Source organism: Humulus lupulus, chromosome 8 (assembly GCF_963169125.1).
Source record: "Humulus lupulus chromosome 8, drHumLupu1.1, whole genome shotgun sequence".
Lineage (NCBI taxonomy): Eukaryota > Viridiplantae > Streptophyta > Magnoliopsida > Rosales > Cannabaceae > Humulus > Humulus lupulus.
The window spans coordinates 7091342-7111275 of NC_084800.1; the positions used below are offsets into that span (position 1 = coordinate 7091342).

The 19934-nt window shown below is 33.9% G+C and overlaps 3 protein-coding genes across 4 annotated transcripts; 2 read left to right on the top strand and 1 right to left on the bottom strand.

Annotated features, from left to right (window-relative positions):
- LOC133794380 (ATP-dependent 6-phosphofructokinase 3-like) lies at positions 1-3337 on the top strand. The gene is made up of 13 exons (XM_062231601.1): positions 1-445; positions 540-586; positions 682-721; positions 830-892; positions 983-1120; positions 1221-1379; positions 1486-1539; positions 1649-1717; positions 1794-1923; positions 2002-2267; positions 2467-2515; positions 2605-2759; positions 2976-3337. Exons 1-13 carry the CDS (start codon positions 182-184, stop codon positions 3165-3167), a joined length of 1626 nt encoding a protein of 541 aa, XP_062087585.1. The 5' UTR covers positions 1-181; the 3' UTR covers positions 3168-3337.
- A 40-nt stretch (positions 3338-3377) lies between these two features.
- On the bottom strand, positions 3378-10021 carry LOC133794379 (uncharacterized). The gene is made up of 15 exons (XM_062231600.1): positions 9165-10021; positions 8987-9042; positions 8626-8684; positions 8384-8455; positions 7835-7918; positions 7586-7693; positions 7277-7339; positions 7062-7142; positions 6797-6862; positions 6111-6266; positions 5261-5341; positions 4755-4793; positions 4452-4534; positions 3971-4043; positions 3378-3790 (listed from the first exon to the last, which is right to left on the bottom strand). Exons 1-15 carry the CDS (start codon positions 9872-9874, stop codon positions 3620-3622), a joined length of 1902 nt encoding a protein of 633 aa, XP_062087584.1. The 5' UTR covers positions 9875-10021; the 3' UTR covers positions 3378-3619.
- Positions 10022-14429: 4408 nt separating this feature from the next.
- Positions 14430-17568, top strand: LOC133794381 (protein CHUP1, chloroplastic). Of its 2 annotated transcripts, none has more exons than XM_062231604.1 (5): positions 14430-14642; positions 14818-15038; positions 15195-15281; positions 15544-16308; positions 16411-17568. In XM_062231604.1, the coding sequence occupies exons 2-5, from the start codon at positions 14895-14897 to the stop codon at positions 17284-17286; spliced, it is 1872 nt and encodes a 623-aa protein (XP_062087588.1). In that variant the 5' UTR covers positions 14430-14642; positions 14818-14894; the 3' UTR covers positions 17287-17568. The 2 variants fall into 2 exon arrangements, with proteins under 2 accessions (XP_062087588.1, XP_062087586.1); XM_062231602.1 differs by having other exon boundaries at positions 14432-14642; positions 14818-15045; positions 15199-15281.
- Positions 17569-19934: the final 2366 nt, after the last annotated feature.

The window sequence follows — 19934 nt, forward strand, 5'->3', positions numbered from 1 at the left end:
TAGTAAAGACGCCAGCACGATGGATTTTTTATTTGATGAAGGGCTACAAATAGGCGGTGGTGGCATCAGAATTTGTGTTAGTGTGGATGTGGAGTGCGATACTTACAAAGCTTTTCTAGTCTGAAAACAGAGCAATAGAGATTGTATTTGTATTTGTAGTTTGATTTGATCCATTAACTGAATGGACTTGATATCTAGCTCTAATTCTCTTTCAACACCCAGATTCAGGTGCTTCGATCCTACGAACTCTTACCCTGAACACACCACTAATCACAAACATTACATCCGAACCTTTTCAAACTCCCATTCCAATTCCCATTCCCACTCCAACTCCGCTTCTGAAATGGGACTTTTAACCGACTCTGACCCTAAAATCGTCACCGGTGACGCCGGCTACGTTCTCGAAGATGTTCCCCACCTATCTGATTACCTCCCTCGCCTCCCTGTAACTCTCCTAACTCTTTCTCTTTTTCATGTAACTCTACTCACTTTCTCTTAAACATTCATTCATATATTACTTTCTTACTCTGTTTTTGCAGACTCATCCAAATCCGTTGCAAGATAATCCTTCCTACTCAGTGGTCAAGTGAGTTTTTTCTTTAGAATGATCAGTGACGATTAAATTATTAACTTTGGAACCCAACTGAACTGACCCATGAAATCAATTTCACGTTTGAGCAGGCAATATTTCGTTAATGATGATGATACGGTGGCCCACAAGGTGAATATTCTCATCGTTTGTTCCTTTGACTCCAAACTCGTTTTACTATTGGAACTTTAATCGAATTTGTTATGACTTTACTCCTTTTTCCCTGTATATACTATAAAGATTGTTGTCCAGAAGAACGGTCCACGGGGGACCCACTTTCGACGAGCTGGGCCTCGTCAAAAGGTTTTAGTTTTTCTTTTCTCCTGTCTTGAATAGGTCGGATCAATCTTATCTAGCAGGAAAACGACGTCGTGATCAAATTGCTTCTCTCAGGTGTATTTTGAATCAGATGAAGTGCACGCTTGTATTGTCACGTGTGGTGGTCTGTGCCCTGGTCTAAACACAGTGATCAGGGAGATAGTATGTGGCTTATACCACATGTATGGAGTACACAGAATTCTTGGCATAGAGGTAAAGAAAAATAGTATAGCTGTATCAGTAATGACTTTTTTTTTTTTTGAGACTGTAGTTGAAGTTTTGGTCTTAAGCAGCAGTTTCTATGATTATGTAGGGAGGATATAAAGGCTTCTACGCTAGAAACACAATCCCTTTGACCCCAAAAGTTGTCAATGACATTCATAAACGTGGTGGCACCATTCTTGGAACATCTCGTGGAGGTCATGACAAATCAAAAATAGTTGACAGCATTCAAGATCGAGGCATCAATCAGGCATGTTTCTTTTTTCCTACTTAATCGGTTCTAAAGAGCCCTCTACAACTACAACAGGCCCTTTAAGCTCTAAACTCATTGAACAATTCAACTTAATGGGCCTCAGGTTTACATAATTGGAGGAGATGGAACTCAGAAGGGGGCTTCTGTGATTTTTGAGGTCAATTTCAGTTTGAAGATCACACAAATCTCTAAACTATTCATAAATTGTCTATATATCTTTTTTTCTTTCAGTTCAGTGGTATTGACCAAGAAATCATATCCTATAGGAAATCAGGAGGCGTGGCCTGAAAGTGGCGGTGGCCGGAATTCCAAAGACCATAGATAATGATATTCCGGTACTTTTTCATAACACGACCAAACTGGTTTTAGTTGGCAAATGTGTCATTAAATATTCTTATCCTTCTGATTCAGGTTATAGATAAGTCCTTTGGTTTTGACACTGCCGTTGAGGAAGCTCAAAGAGCTATCAACGCAGCTCATGTTGAGGCTGAAAGCTTCGAGAATGGTATTGGTGTTGTCAAGTTGATGGGGCGCCATAGTGGTCAGTATAGGTTTTCAGTTCACTATTGTACTAATCTATACATGAATGCTGTAATCTGATCAATTTTTAGTGAAATAGGATTCATAGCTATGTATGCTACTCTTGCAAGCCGAGATGTGGATTGCTGCCTGATACCAGAGTCCCCATTTTACCTTGAAGGAGCCGGAGGACTATTCCAATACATTGAAAAGAGACTTAAAGAGAATGGACACATGGTAATAGTGGTGGCTGAAGGTGCAGGACAAGAAAATCTTTCTGAGAGTACGCGCAGTATTAACCAGCAAGATGCTTCTGGAAATAAACTACTTCAAGATGTTGGCCTGTGGTTAACCCAGAAAATCAAGGTACAAATGCAATAATAACCTAAACCACTGTACTTGTTTCCTATTATTTTTTAGAAGGGTTTTCTCTCTTCTTAAATTTCCACCAATATGTACATCTATAAAAGGTCTAAAGACAACAACGCTCACTTGTTGAGAAACTCTTACAAAAGCATGTTTCCCTAACTTGCTATCTTAATTTAGTTATTGTTTTGTATTGTAGGACCACTTCTCAATGCGGCAAAAGATTATTATAAATCTTAAATATATAGGTCAGTCAGTTAGAAAGAAAAAAAAAAGGTCTTTTCATTCTTATTCTTGTATGCAGCTTAACAAAGAAAGTGATGTGCTTGTGACGCAGATCCCACTTACATGATCCGGGCGGTTCCAAGCAACGCATCTGATAACATTTCCTGCACACTCCTCGCTCAGAGTGCCGTTCATGGTGCAATGGCAGGGTATACTGGTTTCACAGTTGGCCCTGTTAATGGAAGACATGCTTTCATACCCTTCCATGTAAGTTATACTATGAAAATATACATATCGTTGAAGGACAATACAATAGTATATAATCTCCCATCATAATTGATCAGCGCGTCCTACCATAAAGCTCAAGTAGGGTCAGTTAATCGCTAGTAGAAACTGATATAATTGTTTTTTGCACAATTTTTTTTTATTTTTTCTTTTCCCTTGATGCTGAAACACAAAAGTTTCATGTCCTGTTATATACAGCGGGTTAATGAGGGACAAAACAAGGTCGTAATAACTGACAGAATGTGGGCAAGACTACTCTCTTCAACCCATCAGCCAAGTTTTCTGAATCTTGCAGACAATTTTGAAGATGATAAGGAAAATGAAACACAAATCCATGCTGAAAATGGGGGAAGCGAGGCAAGCAGTGACCATGGTCAAGTCAAGGCTTAATCTGAGAGAGAGAGAGAGAGAGAGAGAGAGACTGCTTCAGACAGATCGTCAAGGTGTTCCTTTTAATTTTTGTTTAAATAGCATCCTAAAACCAACGGTGTTTCACAAGGTTTTTAAGTGAATACATCATTACATGTACTATTTCGTTTGAATTCTCTTTTAGATTATAATTTCTATTGTTTAAAAGAAAAACACCTGAACACGCAGCACTGTGATATTTTCAGGTCTAAAAATAAACAGAATTCAACCGCCAATAAAAGTTTGAATATCCTTGTTGCTTAATATGCCACGAGCCTAAAACCTACCTATGCTGCCGAGAATAAAAAAAATATATGTAAGAAAACTAAGCAATAGCATAGGTATCATCCAAGTACAGTTAAGTAAATTTACACCAAATATTTACAGAGTTAAACACAATCTAATGCAAAAAGAAAAGTCATGTTTGGCTCACTTCAACGGGTCAAAAAGACACTGTTGATAACCTCTTTGAGATTCCTGCAAGCTACGATTTCCATTCCCTCGTACGCTGAAGGTCCTATAGATTTCTCCGCTGATTTTGGTATTACACACTTTTTGTAACCCAGTTTTGCCACCGTATGTATTCTTTTATCCATTCTTGGAACCTACGAAGACAATCAACCCAGAAGCAATAAATCCATATGCTTATAAATAAAGAGTGGTTGAAGTTCATATTCAACACATGCAATAAAAAAAACAAAGCCCTATGCTTATAGACATAAAATACAAATTACTTCAGCAATTACAAGTGCAATGACTGCAATAGCATAAGATCAGATTCTTACTGTTCGAAGCTCGCCACCGAGGCCAATTTCGCCTATGAATGCTATATTATTAGGAATAGGGAACTCCAAGAAACTGAAGATCAAAAAATCATCAAATACATGTAGTACATATACAATTTAATCAGCTGGGAAAAACAGAGAGTGGTGACATGAAATTTTATTATTAATAGGTGGGCACGGTGGTTGAGAAAAAAATCCCTGGAAAAATGCATTGACACTCACAGAAATTGCCACAGTATTATCAGGACTAAAGGGCTCGTAGGTATTAACTACAAATACGAATGTAAATCTCCAGTATAATATAACTCTGTTTGTGAAGAGACAAAAAAATGTAGGTTTGGAGGACTTGGATATCACAAAGAGATTAAGAAAGTCAAAAGTAGGCAAAATAACTTTCCTCTCAGTTTATTTCCTCTGCAAAAGATATAGTGCCTAAGTCGAAAAGGAAATAGCAGATAATAATCACAAGAATAAGACATGCCTGCTACATATTGCTGCTGCTATAGCAAGATCCCCTGCTGTCTCTGTCAGCACTATCCCACTCACAACATTTAAGAAAATGGCCTATAAAAACGAACTCAAAATTAGAGGAAGATATTTCCAAAGAAGCTAAGAACTAAATTAATGGTAATAACAGTGGCAACAGTAAAAGAGCATAATCATACAAAAAAGTGAATGACCATTTAGTAATACGTAGCAGAATAACAATTTATAAACCATAAAGAGAAAATTTGCATACTATTGTGGAAAAGTAGACGTAAATTATTAGTTAAGTTTAACTTACATTCTGTTGGAGCCTAAGTCCAGCTTGCTTCACAAGAACCTAGAATTCGAAAGTAATGAAAAAATTAGTCCAAAAAGGTCTGGATGCTAATGCAATATATAGGAATGTAATTCAAAATAGAAACCCGCTAATCAGTTTCTGCTCCACTGCAAAATGGAATCAGAATAAGATGGCAAGGAAAAGTGCATTATTTAACTAATTAATAATTTCAAAATGTAAAGGAACACATTAGTTCTAAAAATTTAATATATGTGATATAACTATAACAAAGTGAACAATCTAGATATTAAATATACATCCTTACACTATAATTCTATATTTAAATAAAAAAAGCTACCATACGAATAAGTAGCACCTGCTAAAAAATATTTTCTCATCCAATAATCTAGATTCTACAACAAAATACAAACGGTGGAGTTATACTAAATGAGAATTTCCAGCTACCTAGTAGTACACACAAATTCATGATCTTTTATCAAAAAGAATGGAAACAGAGGTTTACTTACTGATATAATCATATCAGCTCTGCTTCCATTTATCCCATTAACCTGCCGTGAAATTGTTGAACTACCAGATACACATAACGCCTGCACAAAATTAATCACAGAAAAGGAGTTACAAAATTTTGTAATGATAGCAGACGGTTTATTAACAGCTAATAAGCATATGAAGACAATTTGCAGAAAATAGACCAAAAACTTCTTGGTGGTGGACCTGGTGGTTACACAGAACTTAAATAAGGGGCGAACTGTGATGCATTATCTAAAATCTAAGGGTACATTTGGTTAGGATAAATGTAAACTGAGGAATAGGAATGGCAATGAAATTAAATTAAATTTAAAATGAGTATAAAAAATTAATTATGCATTGGAATGGCTTTTTCTTCTTTTTTTTTTTTTTGAAGCTAATGGTATTCCAATGCTTTAAACAGCAACCAAACAAAGGAGTGGAATGAAAATTGATTCCATTCCATTATCCCCTACCAAACAGACCCTAAGTTATCAGCTAACTTCCGTTACCACTATGAGAGTGCTTGCTTCTGTTTTTCTAGCAAGAACGAGTATCTTATTTCTCTTTAAGAAGTTCCCCAGCAGCACTCTTAACAGACAAGACATAAATTCACTTTCACAAGTGGAAATTATTATTGCCAGATTACTTTATTTAAACAGGAAAAATAAATAAAGGGTAAAATTTTCAAGTATAACAACCTCATCACTGTCTGATTACAAAGGAAGGGGGAGAATATAAAATATAAATGAAAATGAAAAAAGCTCCCAGTTTGACATTGTCATTTCAAAATGTAAATCAGAATCTCCAACATGGAAAAATAATGTCATCAAACTATAGAAAAGCTACCTGAATCTCTACAAGAAAACTTCGAGATCCATCCATAGTAACAGCAACAGCCAAACCTGCTAAAACATCTGAGCCTGAATACTCCTCACTTAAAAACATCTCACTGGGATTTAAAACTGCTTGCAATCCTAATTGTGACATTTCAAATACTCCAAGCTGGCAGCACAGAAACAAAATTAATGTAAGTTAGTCCAAACAATAATTTTCTACCTTCACAAAAATGGTAATGAATATGTAATTTTTAAAGAGTGCAGGTCTTGAAAGTTGAAACTGCCAAATAACTTCTAAGTCCAACAAGCAGCAATACAGAACAGTTTCTATTATTTAAAATCTAAATGAGAAAGACAAAAAGTTGTTTAAAGGAAGGGTACTGCAAATGTATAACAGCACATAAGTCTTAAGTCTCAGAAACAAGTTTGCTTCATAGTAATGACTTCCAATCATCACTAACCTCACCCAAGGTAGATTAATGAAAAAAAAAAATATTAGTCATAAATAAGTCAGAGAAAAGATAGTCTAAAAATCAAGATAAAATTAACAATGCTACAAAGTGCAAACAGAAATTGGAGAAGGTAATTAAAAATGATAACATAAAACATTGCAAGTGGAAAAGCTTTACATAGGTATCACCAAATTGTATCTGTAGAATAGTTAATATCTGATAGAACATCATAAGAAATACATACCTCGTCAATGGATCCAAAACGATTCTTCACAGATCGAAGTAAACGATGAGATGAACACTTCTCCCCCTAATAAGGTATATAACATTTATCAAGGTCGGCAATGGAAAGATACAATTCAGAATCTATTCACCTTAAAAACTTTATTACAATATGTGCAAAAAACATATGATCCAGAGATGTGGTAAATGAAGAAGAAAAAAAAAAGCTACCGATTATTTAAAGATATTATCAATTTTCTAGTAAAATATATGTAAAAAGTACCAACTTCCAAATATAGAACAACATCTACAATATGCTCCAAAACACGAGGTCCAGCTATTTCTCCAGATTTTGTTACATGCCCAATCTGCAATGTACATAGGATGACAAGTGGAAAAATGGAGGTGTCATACATGCTTGCTTAGACAAAATCTAAGTTATGAGCTCTTATTGAAAATCATAAAAATCAGTCCTATTGATAAGTTGATTAAACATGCTCACCAAAATAACGGGTACATTAGTCTTCTTCGCATACCGGAGCAAGGCTGATGTGCATTCCTTTACCTGATACAAAATAAAACAGCATTGGGACAAGCAAAGTCCATAAATTATCATACAGTCTTGCCAAAAAAAGGAGGGGGAGAACTTAATTCTCTTTGACATTTTTAGTTTGTCCCACTTAGCATAATAACATCATTGTTACAAAGAAATATCAATAGCTATTCCAGAGTGGATTGCATTCAGATGTAAAATAGAAGAAATGCCTGTTATAAACCAAGAAGAAAAAAGTTTACAAGAAAATTATAAAACCTGTGTTAAACCTCCAGCACTTCCAGTCACATCGCTTAAATAAACTGTTTGAATTGAGTCAATAATCAATGCCCGGGGTGAAAGAAGCTGAGCTTTATTCACTATGTCCTGAAAGAAGCAAACTCACTACTTACATTTACCTTGTTGAGAAGAATGCTCTCCCACTACTAGTAGATTCAATATTAATCTAGGAGTCTTAACATAAATGGCAGAGGAACAATCTTCAAGTACAAGTCAACAATTATGCACCTGAATATCAGTACTAGAATACAAGAAAAGTTCTTCAGTTCCAATCCCCATACGGTCAGCCCTGTTTCCAATTTGATCCACACTCTGCAATCAGAGAGCAAATGAAATAAACAAGTAATTAATTGCTGATAACATGAGAAAAGTAAATAGCCTTGCCACCAGTAAAAGTTCAAAACTTATATAACCTTACAATTGTTGGAAAGCACATAACTACACAACCTCCACACACACAAAGAAAAAGAATAAAAACACAGCCCTATTTCAATGCCTAGTAGTAACTTACTAGATAGCCATGCCTACCTAATTAAACTTAACACCATCACTTTAATTAAACTATTTCCTAAAATAATAGAATAGTTCAACAAACACTAGATTTATCATTTAATAACATAATATAAGGAGGAAAAATAAAGTAAAGGTCTCATGAATCTGGAATAATTTCATTTTCCAGACCCTGTTTACTTAATAAATAAAGCATAAACGACCACAGTATCTGATGGTAGGTACCCTTAGAGCAAAAATACACTACAAGAATAATTTACTACTAACCTCTTCACCAGAGACATATAGAACTGGGGCAGCTCGGCCAAGCTCTCCCCCTTCAGCTATTAAGGCAGCAATCTTCCTCATTTCAGATTCAAAAGTATGACATTACATGAGAATAGACTAAAAATAAATAAAATTAAAAACAAGTTTAGCTAAGTTTCAGAATAAAATATAATCAGAGAAATGACATGGAGAAAGGTTATTGACACAATAAAATAAGATCAAACTCTACAGTACGTTACTACCTGCAAGATGAGAGTGCTCTTGCCAATACCAGGGTCACCACCCACCAAAACCAAAGAACCTTTGAACACAAAAAAGATGAAACAAGACACATGTGACTTTAACATTATCAAAAATTTAACGCAGCAAAGAAAATAACATCATATCAAACACCGAACATGCTTTTCAAAGTTAAACCATGTCATTGTCTAGCCCAAAAATTATATTGATCAGTGCTCCCTTTTATCACTGAAGAAACATGTTATTTAACACGGCCATCATATTTAAGGTCTTACGGCCAAAATAATACAAGAAACTTCATACATTAATTGGTTGAAAAAATATTGTAAACATACATAGATAGACCATTAACTTGGAACTAACCTGGTACAAGACCACCACCAAGAACCATAGAAACTTCTTCGCCTAAAAGTCCAGGCCTAAGTTTCATGAACTTAGATTAAAAACATGAAACATCGTAATGAACACCACAATTACTATGTATACGGTAAAAACCTTGAAAATAAGGCATAGAAGTAAGCTAACGGAAATAACAACTTACAAAGATATCCGCCAACCTGGATGACTAATACCACGTTTCACATCCTTAAGCCGCATAGGAAGCACTTGATCCTCCGACTTTGGTAGCCAAGACCCAGTTTTCTCTGTCATCCCCAACCCATGAATCTCAGCACCACCGGCAAAGGCATCACCTTCAGAAAACTCCGTCATCGTGCCTTGAGCATCACATGACCGGCACATACCCCACCACTGCCCATCTGTATATCCACAACTCGAACACACCCAGCAAATCTTGTTCTTCTTCTTCTTCTTGTGCCCCACAATGCCCCTCAAATTAATCTTTTCAATACCTCCCGACTTCGCGTTTTTCACAGACCCATAAGTCCTCTGCTCCAATAACTCCTCAACCCCATCTTCCGAACTCGATAAAGACTTTTCGGATTCACCTTCCGACTCTTCTTCACCGCTGCCATTTTGAACTTTCTCCGTAACGAGCCTACCCGATAGAGGCTCGTAAACTGTCCAAACTTTGGAAGGCTTCCTTTCTGGTTTCGAATCGTTTTCGCCGTTTGGAACTTCAAAACTGAGGCCCGACGCTTGGGAGCCGAAACGACGGTGGAGTTGGCGGGAAAAACTGGAGTAGTGTGAATAGATATGAAATGGGTTAGAAGTTAATTTGCGATTGTAGTGAGTGAGAAGATGTTTGTGGATAGAGACTGCTCGGAGGGCTCTCATGTCCAAAACTTGCATGAGAAGGAGATTGGGATGGAACCCTAGAGAGTGAAGTGGAGTGAGAACAGTTGTCTGTGGTCTTAGTCCGAGCCCTCTGAGAGAATGTTGGTTTGAACCAGGCAAGTTTAAAAGACGACCGGTACTTCTCTTTTTAGTTTGGGAAATATGACATTACCCTCTAAATATGACATATAAGCCCTAATTTTTCTGTCTTTATTTTTATTTTTTTTCCATGGACAAATTATATATAAAGAATTGATTTTTTTGTAGATATAAATTGAAATACATAATACATTTAAAAATAATTATTCAAATTGAAATCAGATTATTTTTTGTTATTAAAAATGGCCCAAAAAAAGATTAAATTATTTTTAAAATAAAAGGACCAAAGTTATATGTTGCATTTTTTTAAATGGAAAATATAAACTTCATTAATCAACAATATTGCTCAGTAATAGAGCTTGAAAAACATAGGAAAGATTACTCCCTCTAAAACTACAATATGAGTTAAAACAGGAAGTTGTAACTAAGTGGTGTGCTACTGTATTTGCAAGTCGTTTAATCAAAATCAAGAAACCCTGGACGAACTTGATAAAAGACTCTTACAATCTTTAATAATAATTTCAAAAAGTAATAATATGTTCACTCAAATATTAAACACAGTGATGTGGCAGTTTGGCTTAATCAATCACATTTATTAAAATTGAGACCTATTCAATCTCAGCCCAAAATGCATTATTTGATTTATAGTTGAATATCGGTTCAATGGAAGTGGGAATCAATAACCCTAAATTAATACAAAACAATATATTACTATTAGATTGATTAATCCCTTGTGATTTATTTGTACGTGTATTAATTAATTTTTTAAATTGTAATCACCAAATGGCTTTTAATAATTTATCATTGGATTAATTAGTCAATTGCTTAAACAAACACATTGTCTTCGGTCTCTTTTTCAGTATTTAAAACTTTTCCTTGAAGGCTAACCACTCCACGTGTAGATAATTTATAACACCCCTTATATAAAATCACTGGTGTGTATAAAAAAATACGTGTATATATGTAATGTCATCAATTTTATTTAAATTCTATAAACTAATTATTTGCCATTTTGACATAAAATTATTAGAGTACTCGTATTAATTAAATGATGAACAACGATTATCAATTGGCATCCACCACCAGGTCACAAAGTCATTATTAGATTCAAATAATATTTAATTATAAGATCAAACAAATCTTATTAATTGATTTAAAAATTATCATATTAAGTTCGACTACGAAACTTGTTAATTATCAGCTTCAGAAGAAGCACGGATATTCATGATTGAGTTATGTTTTCTTTTTCTTTTTTTGAGAAAAAAAATAAAATTATAATTATTATTTTTTTACAAAATTCGGCTAAATAAAAGATCATCAAATCGTATCAAACTTTATTATGTGCATACGTAGAACATAATCTTAAATAATCGAGTATAAGCTATAAAATCATATCGAATATGAACAACAACTTCCAAATCCTTGATTTTATTAGCAATATGAAAATGAATTAGTGGAGTTCTTCAGTTTTTTATTTACTAATTCTAAATCTATTATTGTTATTAAATGAAGCTGAGATATGGAGAATCGTTCATGTTCTCCGTTTAATAAATGTAATAAGTATCTTTTTAAATAATTAATAATTTGACAAACAAATAATATATTATGTCAATAGAATAATAGATAGGTAAGTTGTTTTTTTTTTAAATAATAATAGATGCGTAAGTTATTTGTCAGTCTTTTTTTTTTTTTTTAAATAAGATTATTAATGACCATTATTTTTTTTTTAATATTTATATGTTACAAATAAGAGATAACATGATATGGCAAATCTCATTATTTTAGAATTTTCCAAATTTGATACATCTCGCTAGTGGAGATATTTCAGTATAATTCTAAGAGAAGGAGTGTCCAACAACTCGCAAGGAGGAGAACCAGCAATACCAACAACACCACCATAAAATGGGACATCAACAACTAGGGGTGGGCAACATCCAAACAAATCCAATTACACCGAACCAATCTAATCCAATCCAATCCAATCCAGTTACAAAAAAAAAATTGATATTCAATTACAATTTGATTTGATTTGAATAATTAAATAAAGAAACACTAAAGATACGCATCTATTCTCCTTATTTTCTCTCATTTTGAATACTACTTCAAACTTTTAGTTGGATTAAACTTGTAATGTTGATAACTTTATGTAGTTTAAACATAAATGAATTGTGTTGTTTAGTTTTTAAGTGGTTTTTTTATTTGTTTTTAAGTTAATATTAAAAATTAGGTTCCAATTCAAATTCCAATTAAAAAATCGAACCAATCTAATTACTAATTGGATTGGATTAGATTGAATTTTGATACTTAATTGGATTTGATGATAATTTTCAAAATTGAACTTTGAATTGGATTGAATTATACAAAAATTTTGGATTTGATGGGAAGCCCACTTCTATCAACAACCACTACTAAAAGGGGACAAAATACAGCAACACCAGCTCGCAATTAACATTATTCTTCAGTAATTAAAATGGTAATAAACTTTTTTTTTTAAGAAAAACAAAATATTTACTCTAGTTGCATTTGTTTTTAAGTTATGGATCTCATCAAAACAAAGATGATGCCATTAAATTTTCTGAATTTATTACTTTTAATTAATAGGGTAGTTAAGAAGCTGTTTGGTAGCGCTGGGTTTAGTTGGCATGCACGTGCCTTTGACTTCCTTTTGCCATAAGTTTTTCACTACCAAATTTACTATAGCTAATTGTATTTTTATTCTTTTATTATATTTTGTGACAAGTTTATAATATTTACCACTATGATTTACGTAGTTATGAATACAATTATTCTTTATGTTCATATATCTATCTTTATATTTTATTCGTAGTCTACATATTTGGACACATTTTTAATAAACTAAATCGTCAAATGTTGATAGCAAGAAAGTAAATTAACAAATTTTACAGTACACTTTTCTTTTGATGATTATAAAAATGTAAATTGAAGTAAACAAACATATCTCCTATTCTAAACCCACATCTGGCAATGCTTAAATAACTGCACAAATCTCATAAAGGAGATGATCAAATAATAAGGACAGTCTATTTCATAAAATAGACCATGTGTGTGTTTTTTATTTAATTTGTATTTTATTATTCTTGTTTTAATGTTTGAATTCAAACTTGAATATATATAAATAAATAAAATAATTATAAGTTTTCTATATTTGCTATAAGTATTGATATTTTATTATCAATTATTGAAAATTGTGTTTGTTCATACTATTGTTGTTGTTAAATAAAAATATTTAATGTGTGTATATATTTCATAAATTAACATTGTATATATATATAACACCAAAATAAGCTCAAATTAGACATTTGAACATGGCATGCTTGAGCTTGTATGATTGAATTATCCACCGTACAAGCACATAATTAAAAATATAATTTTTCATGAGATAATTATTTATAATTCTAATAATTCCACCGAGAAGCCGTGTGAAATCTATTAATCTAATTATGCGTCCAGAGAGAAAAATAAAATTGTGTTGTTATTTCTTTAATAGTTTTTTCGTAAGCATATATCAAAAACATCTATTAATTTTTTATCAAAAAAAAAACATCTATTAATTTTGTTTGTCCAGTTTACCATAATCAGTATCTATTATAATTTTAGTATTGTAAATCTTTTGTTATATTTTAATTTCGATAATACTTTAAAAAAAATTAATAAAAAATTAAACCTAAGTCATTTATTCACCCTCTCACATTTTTTTTATTTATCAAACTCGTATTAATATCACCAACGTTTTTTCTTAATGCCACGTAGCATTTGAATAGTTGATCCAAATACTTTATTTTTTTATTATTCATTGGTTAACGTCCATGTGATGTAATGGAACATACTGTATTTATAATTGACTTTCTTAATCGTGGCGTTTCGCATCCACTCACGTGTAAATGGTGAACAAAAAAGCTAAATAGAGTTGCCTTTTTTTAATCTTTTCATATAAAAAATTGTACTTATCCCAAACATAATAAATAGCTTAATATTTTGAATAAAGCAAGCAATTTATATATGTAAACGTGTGTGTATTTTCTCCGTACTTATTGAAAATTATTACTTTAAAAAAAATTGCTAATTTTTTAATTGGTTGGGTGACCGTTGACCAATGACCACGGCTCCAGCATCGACATCTAATTCCTTACTGTAGAACAGGATGACCTTGTAATATAATTAGATTAAACAAAGCGCTTAAACAGGTTGTCCATTAATTTCCATTTTCTAAACCAACCTCAAAATTATTATTATTATTATTCCTATTTGCATTGCGTGTTCAAAACAATTTTCTTTCTTTGCCCATTTGGAAGTTAGGAATCAGAATATTATTCCACTCCTTTTGAATATATTTCTTTTTCCTATTCCTAATTCACCATATTGCATGAGACAAAAATCAGTGGCCAATATTTGTCCACATTATAATATTTAGGCAAAATTAAATTCAAAACTTTATTATATACACAATTTCCTATGTACCAACCAACTAGTTTAGTTAGTAGCCCATGAAAGTGAGAATGAAAGAGACAAATGAAAAATCTTCCCTCTGAAACACAAAAATATATACCACTAAAACTCAAAACGTTGCTGTCTTGATGATCCGCTCCTTCAATTCAATGCCTCGGACAACTCCTTCATTACAAGAACTCGTCTCACCGGTCCCGAGGAATACATTCCAAGAAGGGTATTCCTTGTTATACCATTTTCTTAGCATCAATTCTCATATATGAGTTTTTTTTTTTGGCTAACTTTTGACTTGAATCAATGATGGGTTATATGGATTTTTCAATTTTTGGTGTTATATGCGCTTTGTTTTCTGGGTTTGATCTGATTGTTGTTCTGTGTTTCTGATCACGAAGATGGAAGATGATGAAGAAGATGAAGTGTACTCGTTATGTGGAGTAATCGGTCTGGCTAAGAATAAGGGTATTAAATCATGAAATTGAAAGAGAAAGGTGATATGAAGCCTCTTATGCTGAAATTTGGGTTGGCTTTGGCTCTTTCCTTTGCTGGTTTTATATATTCTCGCTTAAGAACCAGAAGGATCAAGCCAGCCCTGCCTCCTCCACCCTCGCCACGCTCCTTAGGTTTGGAAATTTTCACTTTTCTTATCCTGTTTTCTTTGTTTAATCCATTTTTGTTTATTATTATTATAATTTTTTATAGAATCATTGCTATTTTTATTTATTTATATATATAAGCATGTATATTCAATTGTAGTAATGAAATTGAATCATCAGGAAAAGCTGGACGAGATAAGTTTCATTCGAAGGCAACAAGACCCAATTCTTATGGACTTGTTTCTGTTACATCGGAGAAATATGTAAGTTTTATTTATTTATTCATATTTTCTTAGACATATAATATAATTATTCAATTTAATTGAAACTATATGTAAAGACGATTCCATATTGTGCTTTTCAAACTTAGGCAGCAGTATAGTCTAGAAAAGTGATGTACTTGTTGTTACTTTATGTAAATTATTAGATATTGAATATTGATTAATGAAAACCAATCACTGCTTCCTGCTCAGTTTAGTTTTTCAATGAAGCAAGATGTTTATGTGTGCTTTCTCTCTGTACTAGGAGGAGTCTTACATGCAGAAATCTCTGGCTGAAATCTCTCATAGTACTAAACTTAGTGGAGACAGAGATGGGTTCGTCCTGCCACAATTTTATGAAATTGAAAAAGATTTTAATTCTGCTACTGCCACAGCTGGGATTTCTCCAGATGGGGATGTTAATAGTACTAGTTCAGAGCTAGAAACTCCGAAAGCGTTTATTACTTTAGAGAAGGGTGAATATGAGCAAGAGATCAGCCACCTTCAAAATATGGTTATAATTCTTAGAGAGAGGGAGAGGAATCTTGAAGTCCAGTTGCTCGAGTATTATGGCCTTAAAGAGCAGGAGACCACAGTCATGGAGCTCCAAAATCGACTAAAGATAAACAACATGGAGGCTAAGCTTTTTAATCTTAAGATTGAGTCTTTACTGGCAGAGAACCAAAGACTAGAGGCGCAGGTGGCTGGTCAAGCTAAAGTAATGGCAGAACTTGAGGCTGCAAGAGCAAAAATCAAGCTGCTCAAGAAGAAACTCAGATATGAAGCTGAACAGAATAGGGAACAGATCTTAAAACTTCAGCGAAGTGTTGCGAAGATGCAAGACGAGGAATACAAGACTTTTTCGAGTAATACAGATGCTGAATTGCACCTGAAAAGGCTGAAGGATTTGGAGGATGAAGCTGAAGAGCTGAGGAAATCTAATTTGGCATTGCGGCTAGAAAATTCTGAACTGGCTCGGAGGTTGGAGTCTACTCAGATCATTGCAAACTCTGTTCTGGAAGATCCTGAGGTAATTTACTTACTCTATTCATCGTAGAAACCATCATTATTCCCTTTTTCTTATTCTTCTGGATTGCATTCTAAATGTTTTTTATGATGTATTGTGTTGCAGACCGATGCATTGAAAGAAGAGAGTGAGCGATTGAGACAAGGAAACAAAGAATTGCAGCAGGAAATTGAGCAACTTAAAGCAGATAGGTGTACTGATATTGAAGAGTTAGTTTACCTCCGATGGATTAATGCTTGTTTAAGATACGAGCTGCGAAATTATCAGCCTACAGCTGGTAAAACCGGGGCTAAGGACCTCAGCAGAACATTAAGTCCAAAATCTGAGGAGAAAGCCAAGCAGCTAATATTGGACTATGCAAATACTGAGGGGATAGGGGAAAAGACTATCAACCTTATGGATTTTGATTCTGACCAATGGTCATCCTCCCAGGCTTCCTTTACAGACTCCATTGAGCTAGATGAATCGTCTTTCGATAACACAGCTGCAGCCAAAACCAACTTTTCTAAGAAGAAGAAATTTTTCACCAAGCTCAGGAAACTTGTGATGGGGAAAGACAGTAGCCATCATAATAACCACGTTTCGTCAGCAGATAAATTTGAGTCTGTAGAAGAGAGCGATTCAAATGCATTAACAAGAGCTTATGGAGCTGTGGAGAACAATAACAGATATAGAACTCCGACTCCCAATTTATCCAGACATTCTTTGGATTTGCACAAATTAAAAAGTCAGAAGAAAGAACAAGATGTGGATATAGAAAGGGTGCAGAGAAAGAGTGATGGGGGGTCTTCTTATGTGTACAAGAGCTTTCTTTTGGGTGGGGAAGTTGATTTAGATTTAACAGCCAGAGATCAAACTGACAAGCACTCAGATAATTCCACTGATAAATCTGAGTTGGTGAAATATGCAGAAGCTTTGAAGAGGGCTCGTTATGGAACTCGCAAGTCACATCGAAGATCATCATCTTATAGTTCTTTATGAGAAAGAAGTTTCTATTAGTAAGGATTTTTACACTTGTTTGTGATTTTGTATATAAAATGGTTAGATTCAATGCCATGTACCATAGTTTTTCTTTTGGTCGGAAACATAGGAGAAAGTTTTGAGAACAAGAAAGCTTGTTCGTATAGTGAAGATTGTTTTGAGTTACTGGTCCTGTATAATTGTAGACACTGACGACAAGGTTCTCTTATAGTTTCTTATACTTGTAGTTAATATATATCTTTAACCCTTAATAAAACCCAACACTTTGTATTATTGTATCAACTTTCGAGTTTTAAAACAATGTACTACTGTTGAAGAAACATGAAATTACATCATTCAATGGTGTGTTTACTTTGTGGGGAATGAGAATAGGGAATTTACTTATTTTTTTAAGAATGAGAATGAAATATGTAGTTTATACATCAATTTAGGATTGAGGAATGGGATTGGCAATCCCACGAGATTGGGGATTGCTATTCCCATTTTTCCTTAAATTATAATAAACATTTCGGCCTCATTTAATGTGGGAATTATAATCCACAGAAAACATATTTTAACAACTTAACAGTTAAAGTTGTTATGTTTGACTTTATTTTCGGTTAGATTAGTTTATGTGCACCAAGGTTATTTTAGTCTTTTCCTTAGCTGTAATAATTCTATTTAAAGCCTTGTAATCTCTTGTATTAAGTGATAGAAAATTCACATTGAATTTGAGAGTGAGAGAAGTGTTTAGAGTGAAGAAAAGAGTGTAAGAGAGTTGGGGAAATCTGAATCCAAGATTAGTGTTCTTGGAAGAAAACTCAAGCTAAGTTTTGAGGAGGGATTTCACCTAGGTTCTTGGTGGTGCACTAAACTAATCTTCTGCATTGTAATCTATTGATTAATAGATAATACAACTCAGGGGAGTAACAGGAAGTAGGTCCTTGTTTGGCCGAACCTGTATATAAATTATGTGTTCTTTATTTCTTCAGTTTTATCCTTTTAATCTCTGGTTTATTGCTTGAATTGGTTTGATCAAATTAACTTGTTTTCTTTGTATATGTGTTGGGTTCTGTGTTGTAAAGATTTACAATTGTGGTATCAAGAGCCAGGTTATTTCAAAGAAAAGAACTCAGCTGTGAAGATTCAAGAATTGCATAAAGATGGCTTCATCATCAACAAGATTCGATCTGGAGAAATTTGATGGATCAGGGGACTTTAGTCTATGGAAAGAAAAGATGATGGCCATATTGATCTACCAAAAACTCGATTCAGCATTGGAAGAGGTCACTGAGAAATTTGAGAAAGAAACTGATGCAGTAAAGAAGAAGGAGACTGACACTGTGATGAAACAAGCTCGATCAGCAATCATCATGAATTTGGTAGACAATGTATTGAGGCAGGTCATAGGAGAGAAGAGAGCTCTAGGAATCTGGAACAAACTCGATCAACTGTACATGGCCAAATCTACTACAATCAAAATTTTCTTGAAAGGGAAGTTTTATGGTTTTAAAATGAATGCAACTGTTTCATTAGAACAGAACTTAGATGATTTAAATAGAATTGTTTTATCTCTTACTAACATGGGTGAAATCATAAAGGAAGAAGATCAAGCTGTGATTGTCTTGAATGGATTACCTGACCAATTTAAAGAAATGAGAGCTGTTATAATGTATAGCAGGGATACTTTGACTTTGGAAGATGTTATGAGCACACTCAGATCAAGAAATGCTGAGCTAAACTGGCAAAAGGCAGCAAAACAGGAGTCAAGATCAGATGAGGCTTTAATGGCTCGAGGAAGACATCTAAGAAGGAGCAACTCAAAGTACAGAGGGAACTCAAGGTCGAAATCAAGACCAAGAGAAACCAGGAAATTCCATCACTGTGGCAAAGTAGGCCACCTGATCAAGAATTGCTGGGAATCAAGAAACAAAAAGAAGAAGAACAAGGAAGAAAAAGACAAGAACAATGACTCGAATGCAGTTGTAGATGACACCTATAGTTCAGACGGAGATGATTTTACAGTGATCAAAGCACATGAAAGAGAAGTAGACTCAAGCAATGGAGATGCATGCACAAGTTCAAATATGAGATATCAAGAAGAGTGGATCCTTGATAGTGGTTGTACTTACCACTTGAGTCCAAACAGAAATTGGTTCATGGAATACTCAGAAAATGGATGGAGGAAATGTCATGATGGGGAATGATCACAAGTGTCAAGTTGTTGGCATGGGAACTATTGCCATCAGGAATTCTGATGGTACAGTAAAAACTTTAACGAAAGTTAGGCACATTCCAGATTTAAAAAGAAATCTAATTTCCTTGGGAACTTTAGATGATGAGGGATGTGAGTACAAGACTAGTAAAGGTACTATGAGGATTACTAGAGGATCTTTGCTAATAATGAAAGGAGTTAAGAAGTATGGCTTGTATTTCTTGGATGGAAAGACCATACCTCCTGCACAGGCAGCGACTGTTAGCAAATGTAATTCAGATTCTAAACTATGGCATGCTAGAATGGGCCATATAAGTGAACAAGGTTTAGTGGAATTATCTAAACAAGGTTTGTTGCTGAATTATAACCATGTTAATCTACCTTTTTGTGAGATTTGTATACAGGGCAAACAACATAGGATCAAGTTCTCTCACAATGGCTATAGAGCAAAGCA

Coding starts and splice junctions, on each gene's coding strand:
- LOC133794380 (XM_062231601.1), top strand. CDS start 182: ATGGACTTGATATCTAGCTCTAATTCTCTTTCAACACCCAGATTCAGG. Junction 446..539: donor ATTACCTCCCTCGCCTCCCT/GTAACTCTCCTA, acceptor CTGTTTTTGCAG/ACTCATCCAAATCCGTTGCA. Junction 1,540..1,648: donor GGGCTTCTGTGATTTTTGAG/GTCAATTTCAGT, acceptor CATATCCTATAG/GAAATCAGGAGGCGTGGCCT.
- LOC133794379 (XM_062231600.1), bottom strand. CDS start 9,874: ATGCAAGTTTTGGACATGAGAGCCCTCCGAGCAGTCTCTATCCACAAA. Junction 9,043..9,164: donor CCAGGTTGGCGGATATCTTT/GTAAGTTGTTAT, acceptor CATGAAACTTAG/GCCTGGACTTTTAGGCGAAG. Junction 4,535..4,754: donor GACTTAGGCTCCAACAGAAT/GTAAGTTAAACT, acceptor TCGTTTTTATAG/GCCATTTTCTTAAATGTTGT.
- LOC133794381 (XM_062231602.1), top strand. CDS start 14,895: ATGAAATTGAAAGAGAAAGGTGATATGAAGCCTCTTATGCTGAAATTT. Junction 15,282..15,543: donor CTGTTACATCGGAGAAATAT/GTAAGTTTTATT, acceptor TCTCTGTACTAG/GAGGAGTCTTACATGCAGAA. Junction 16,309..16,410: donor CTGTTCTGGAAGATCCTGAG/GTAATTTACTTA, acceptor ATTGTGTTGCAG/ACCGATGCATTGAAAGAAGA.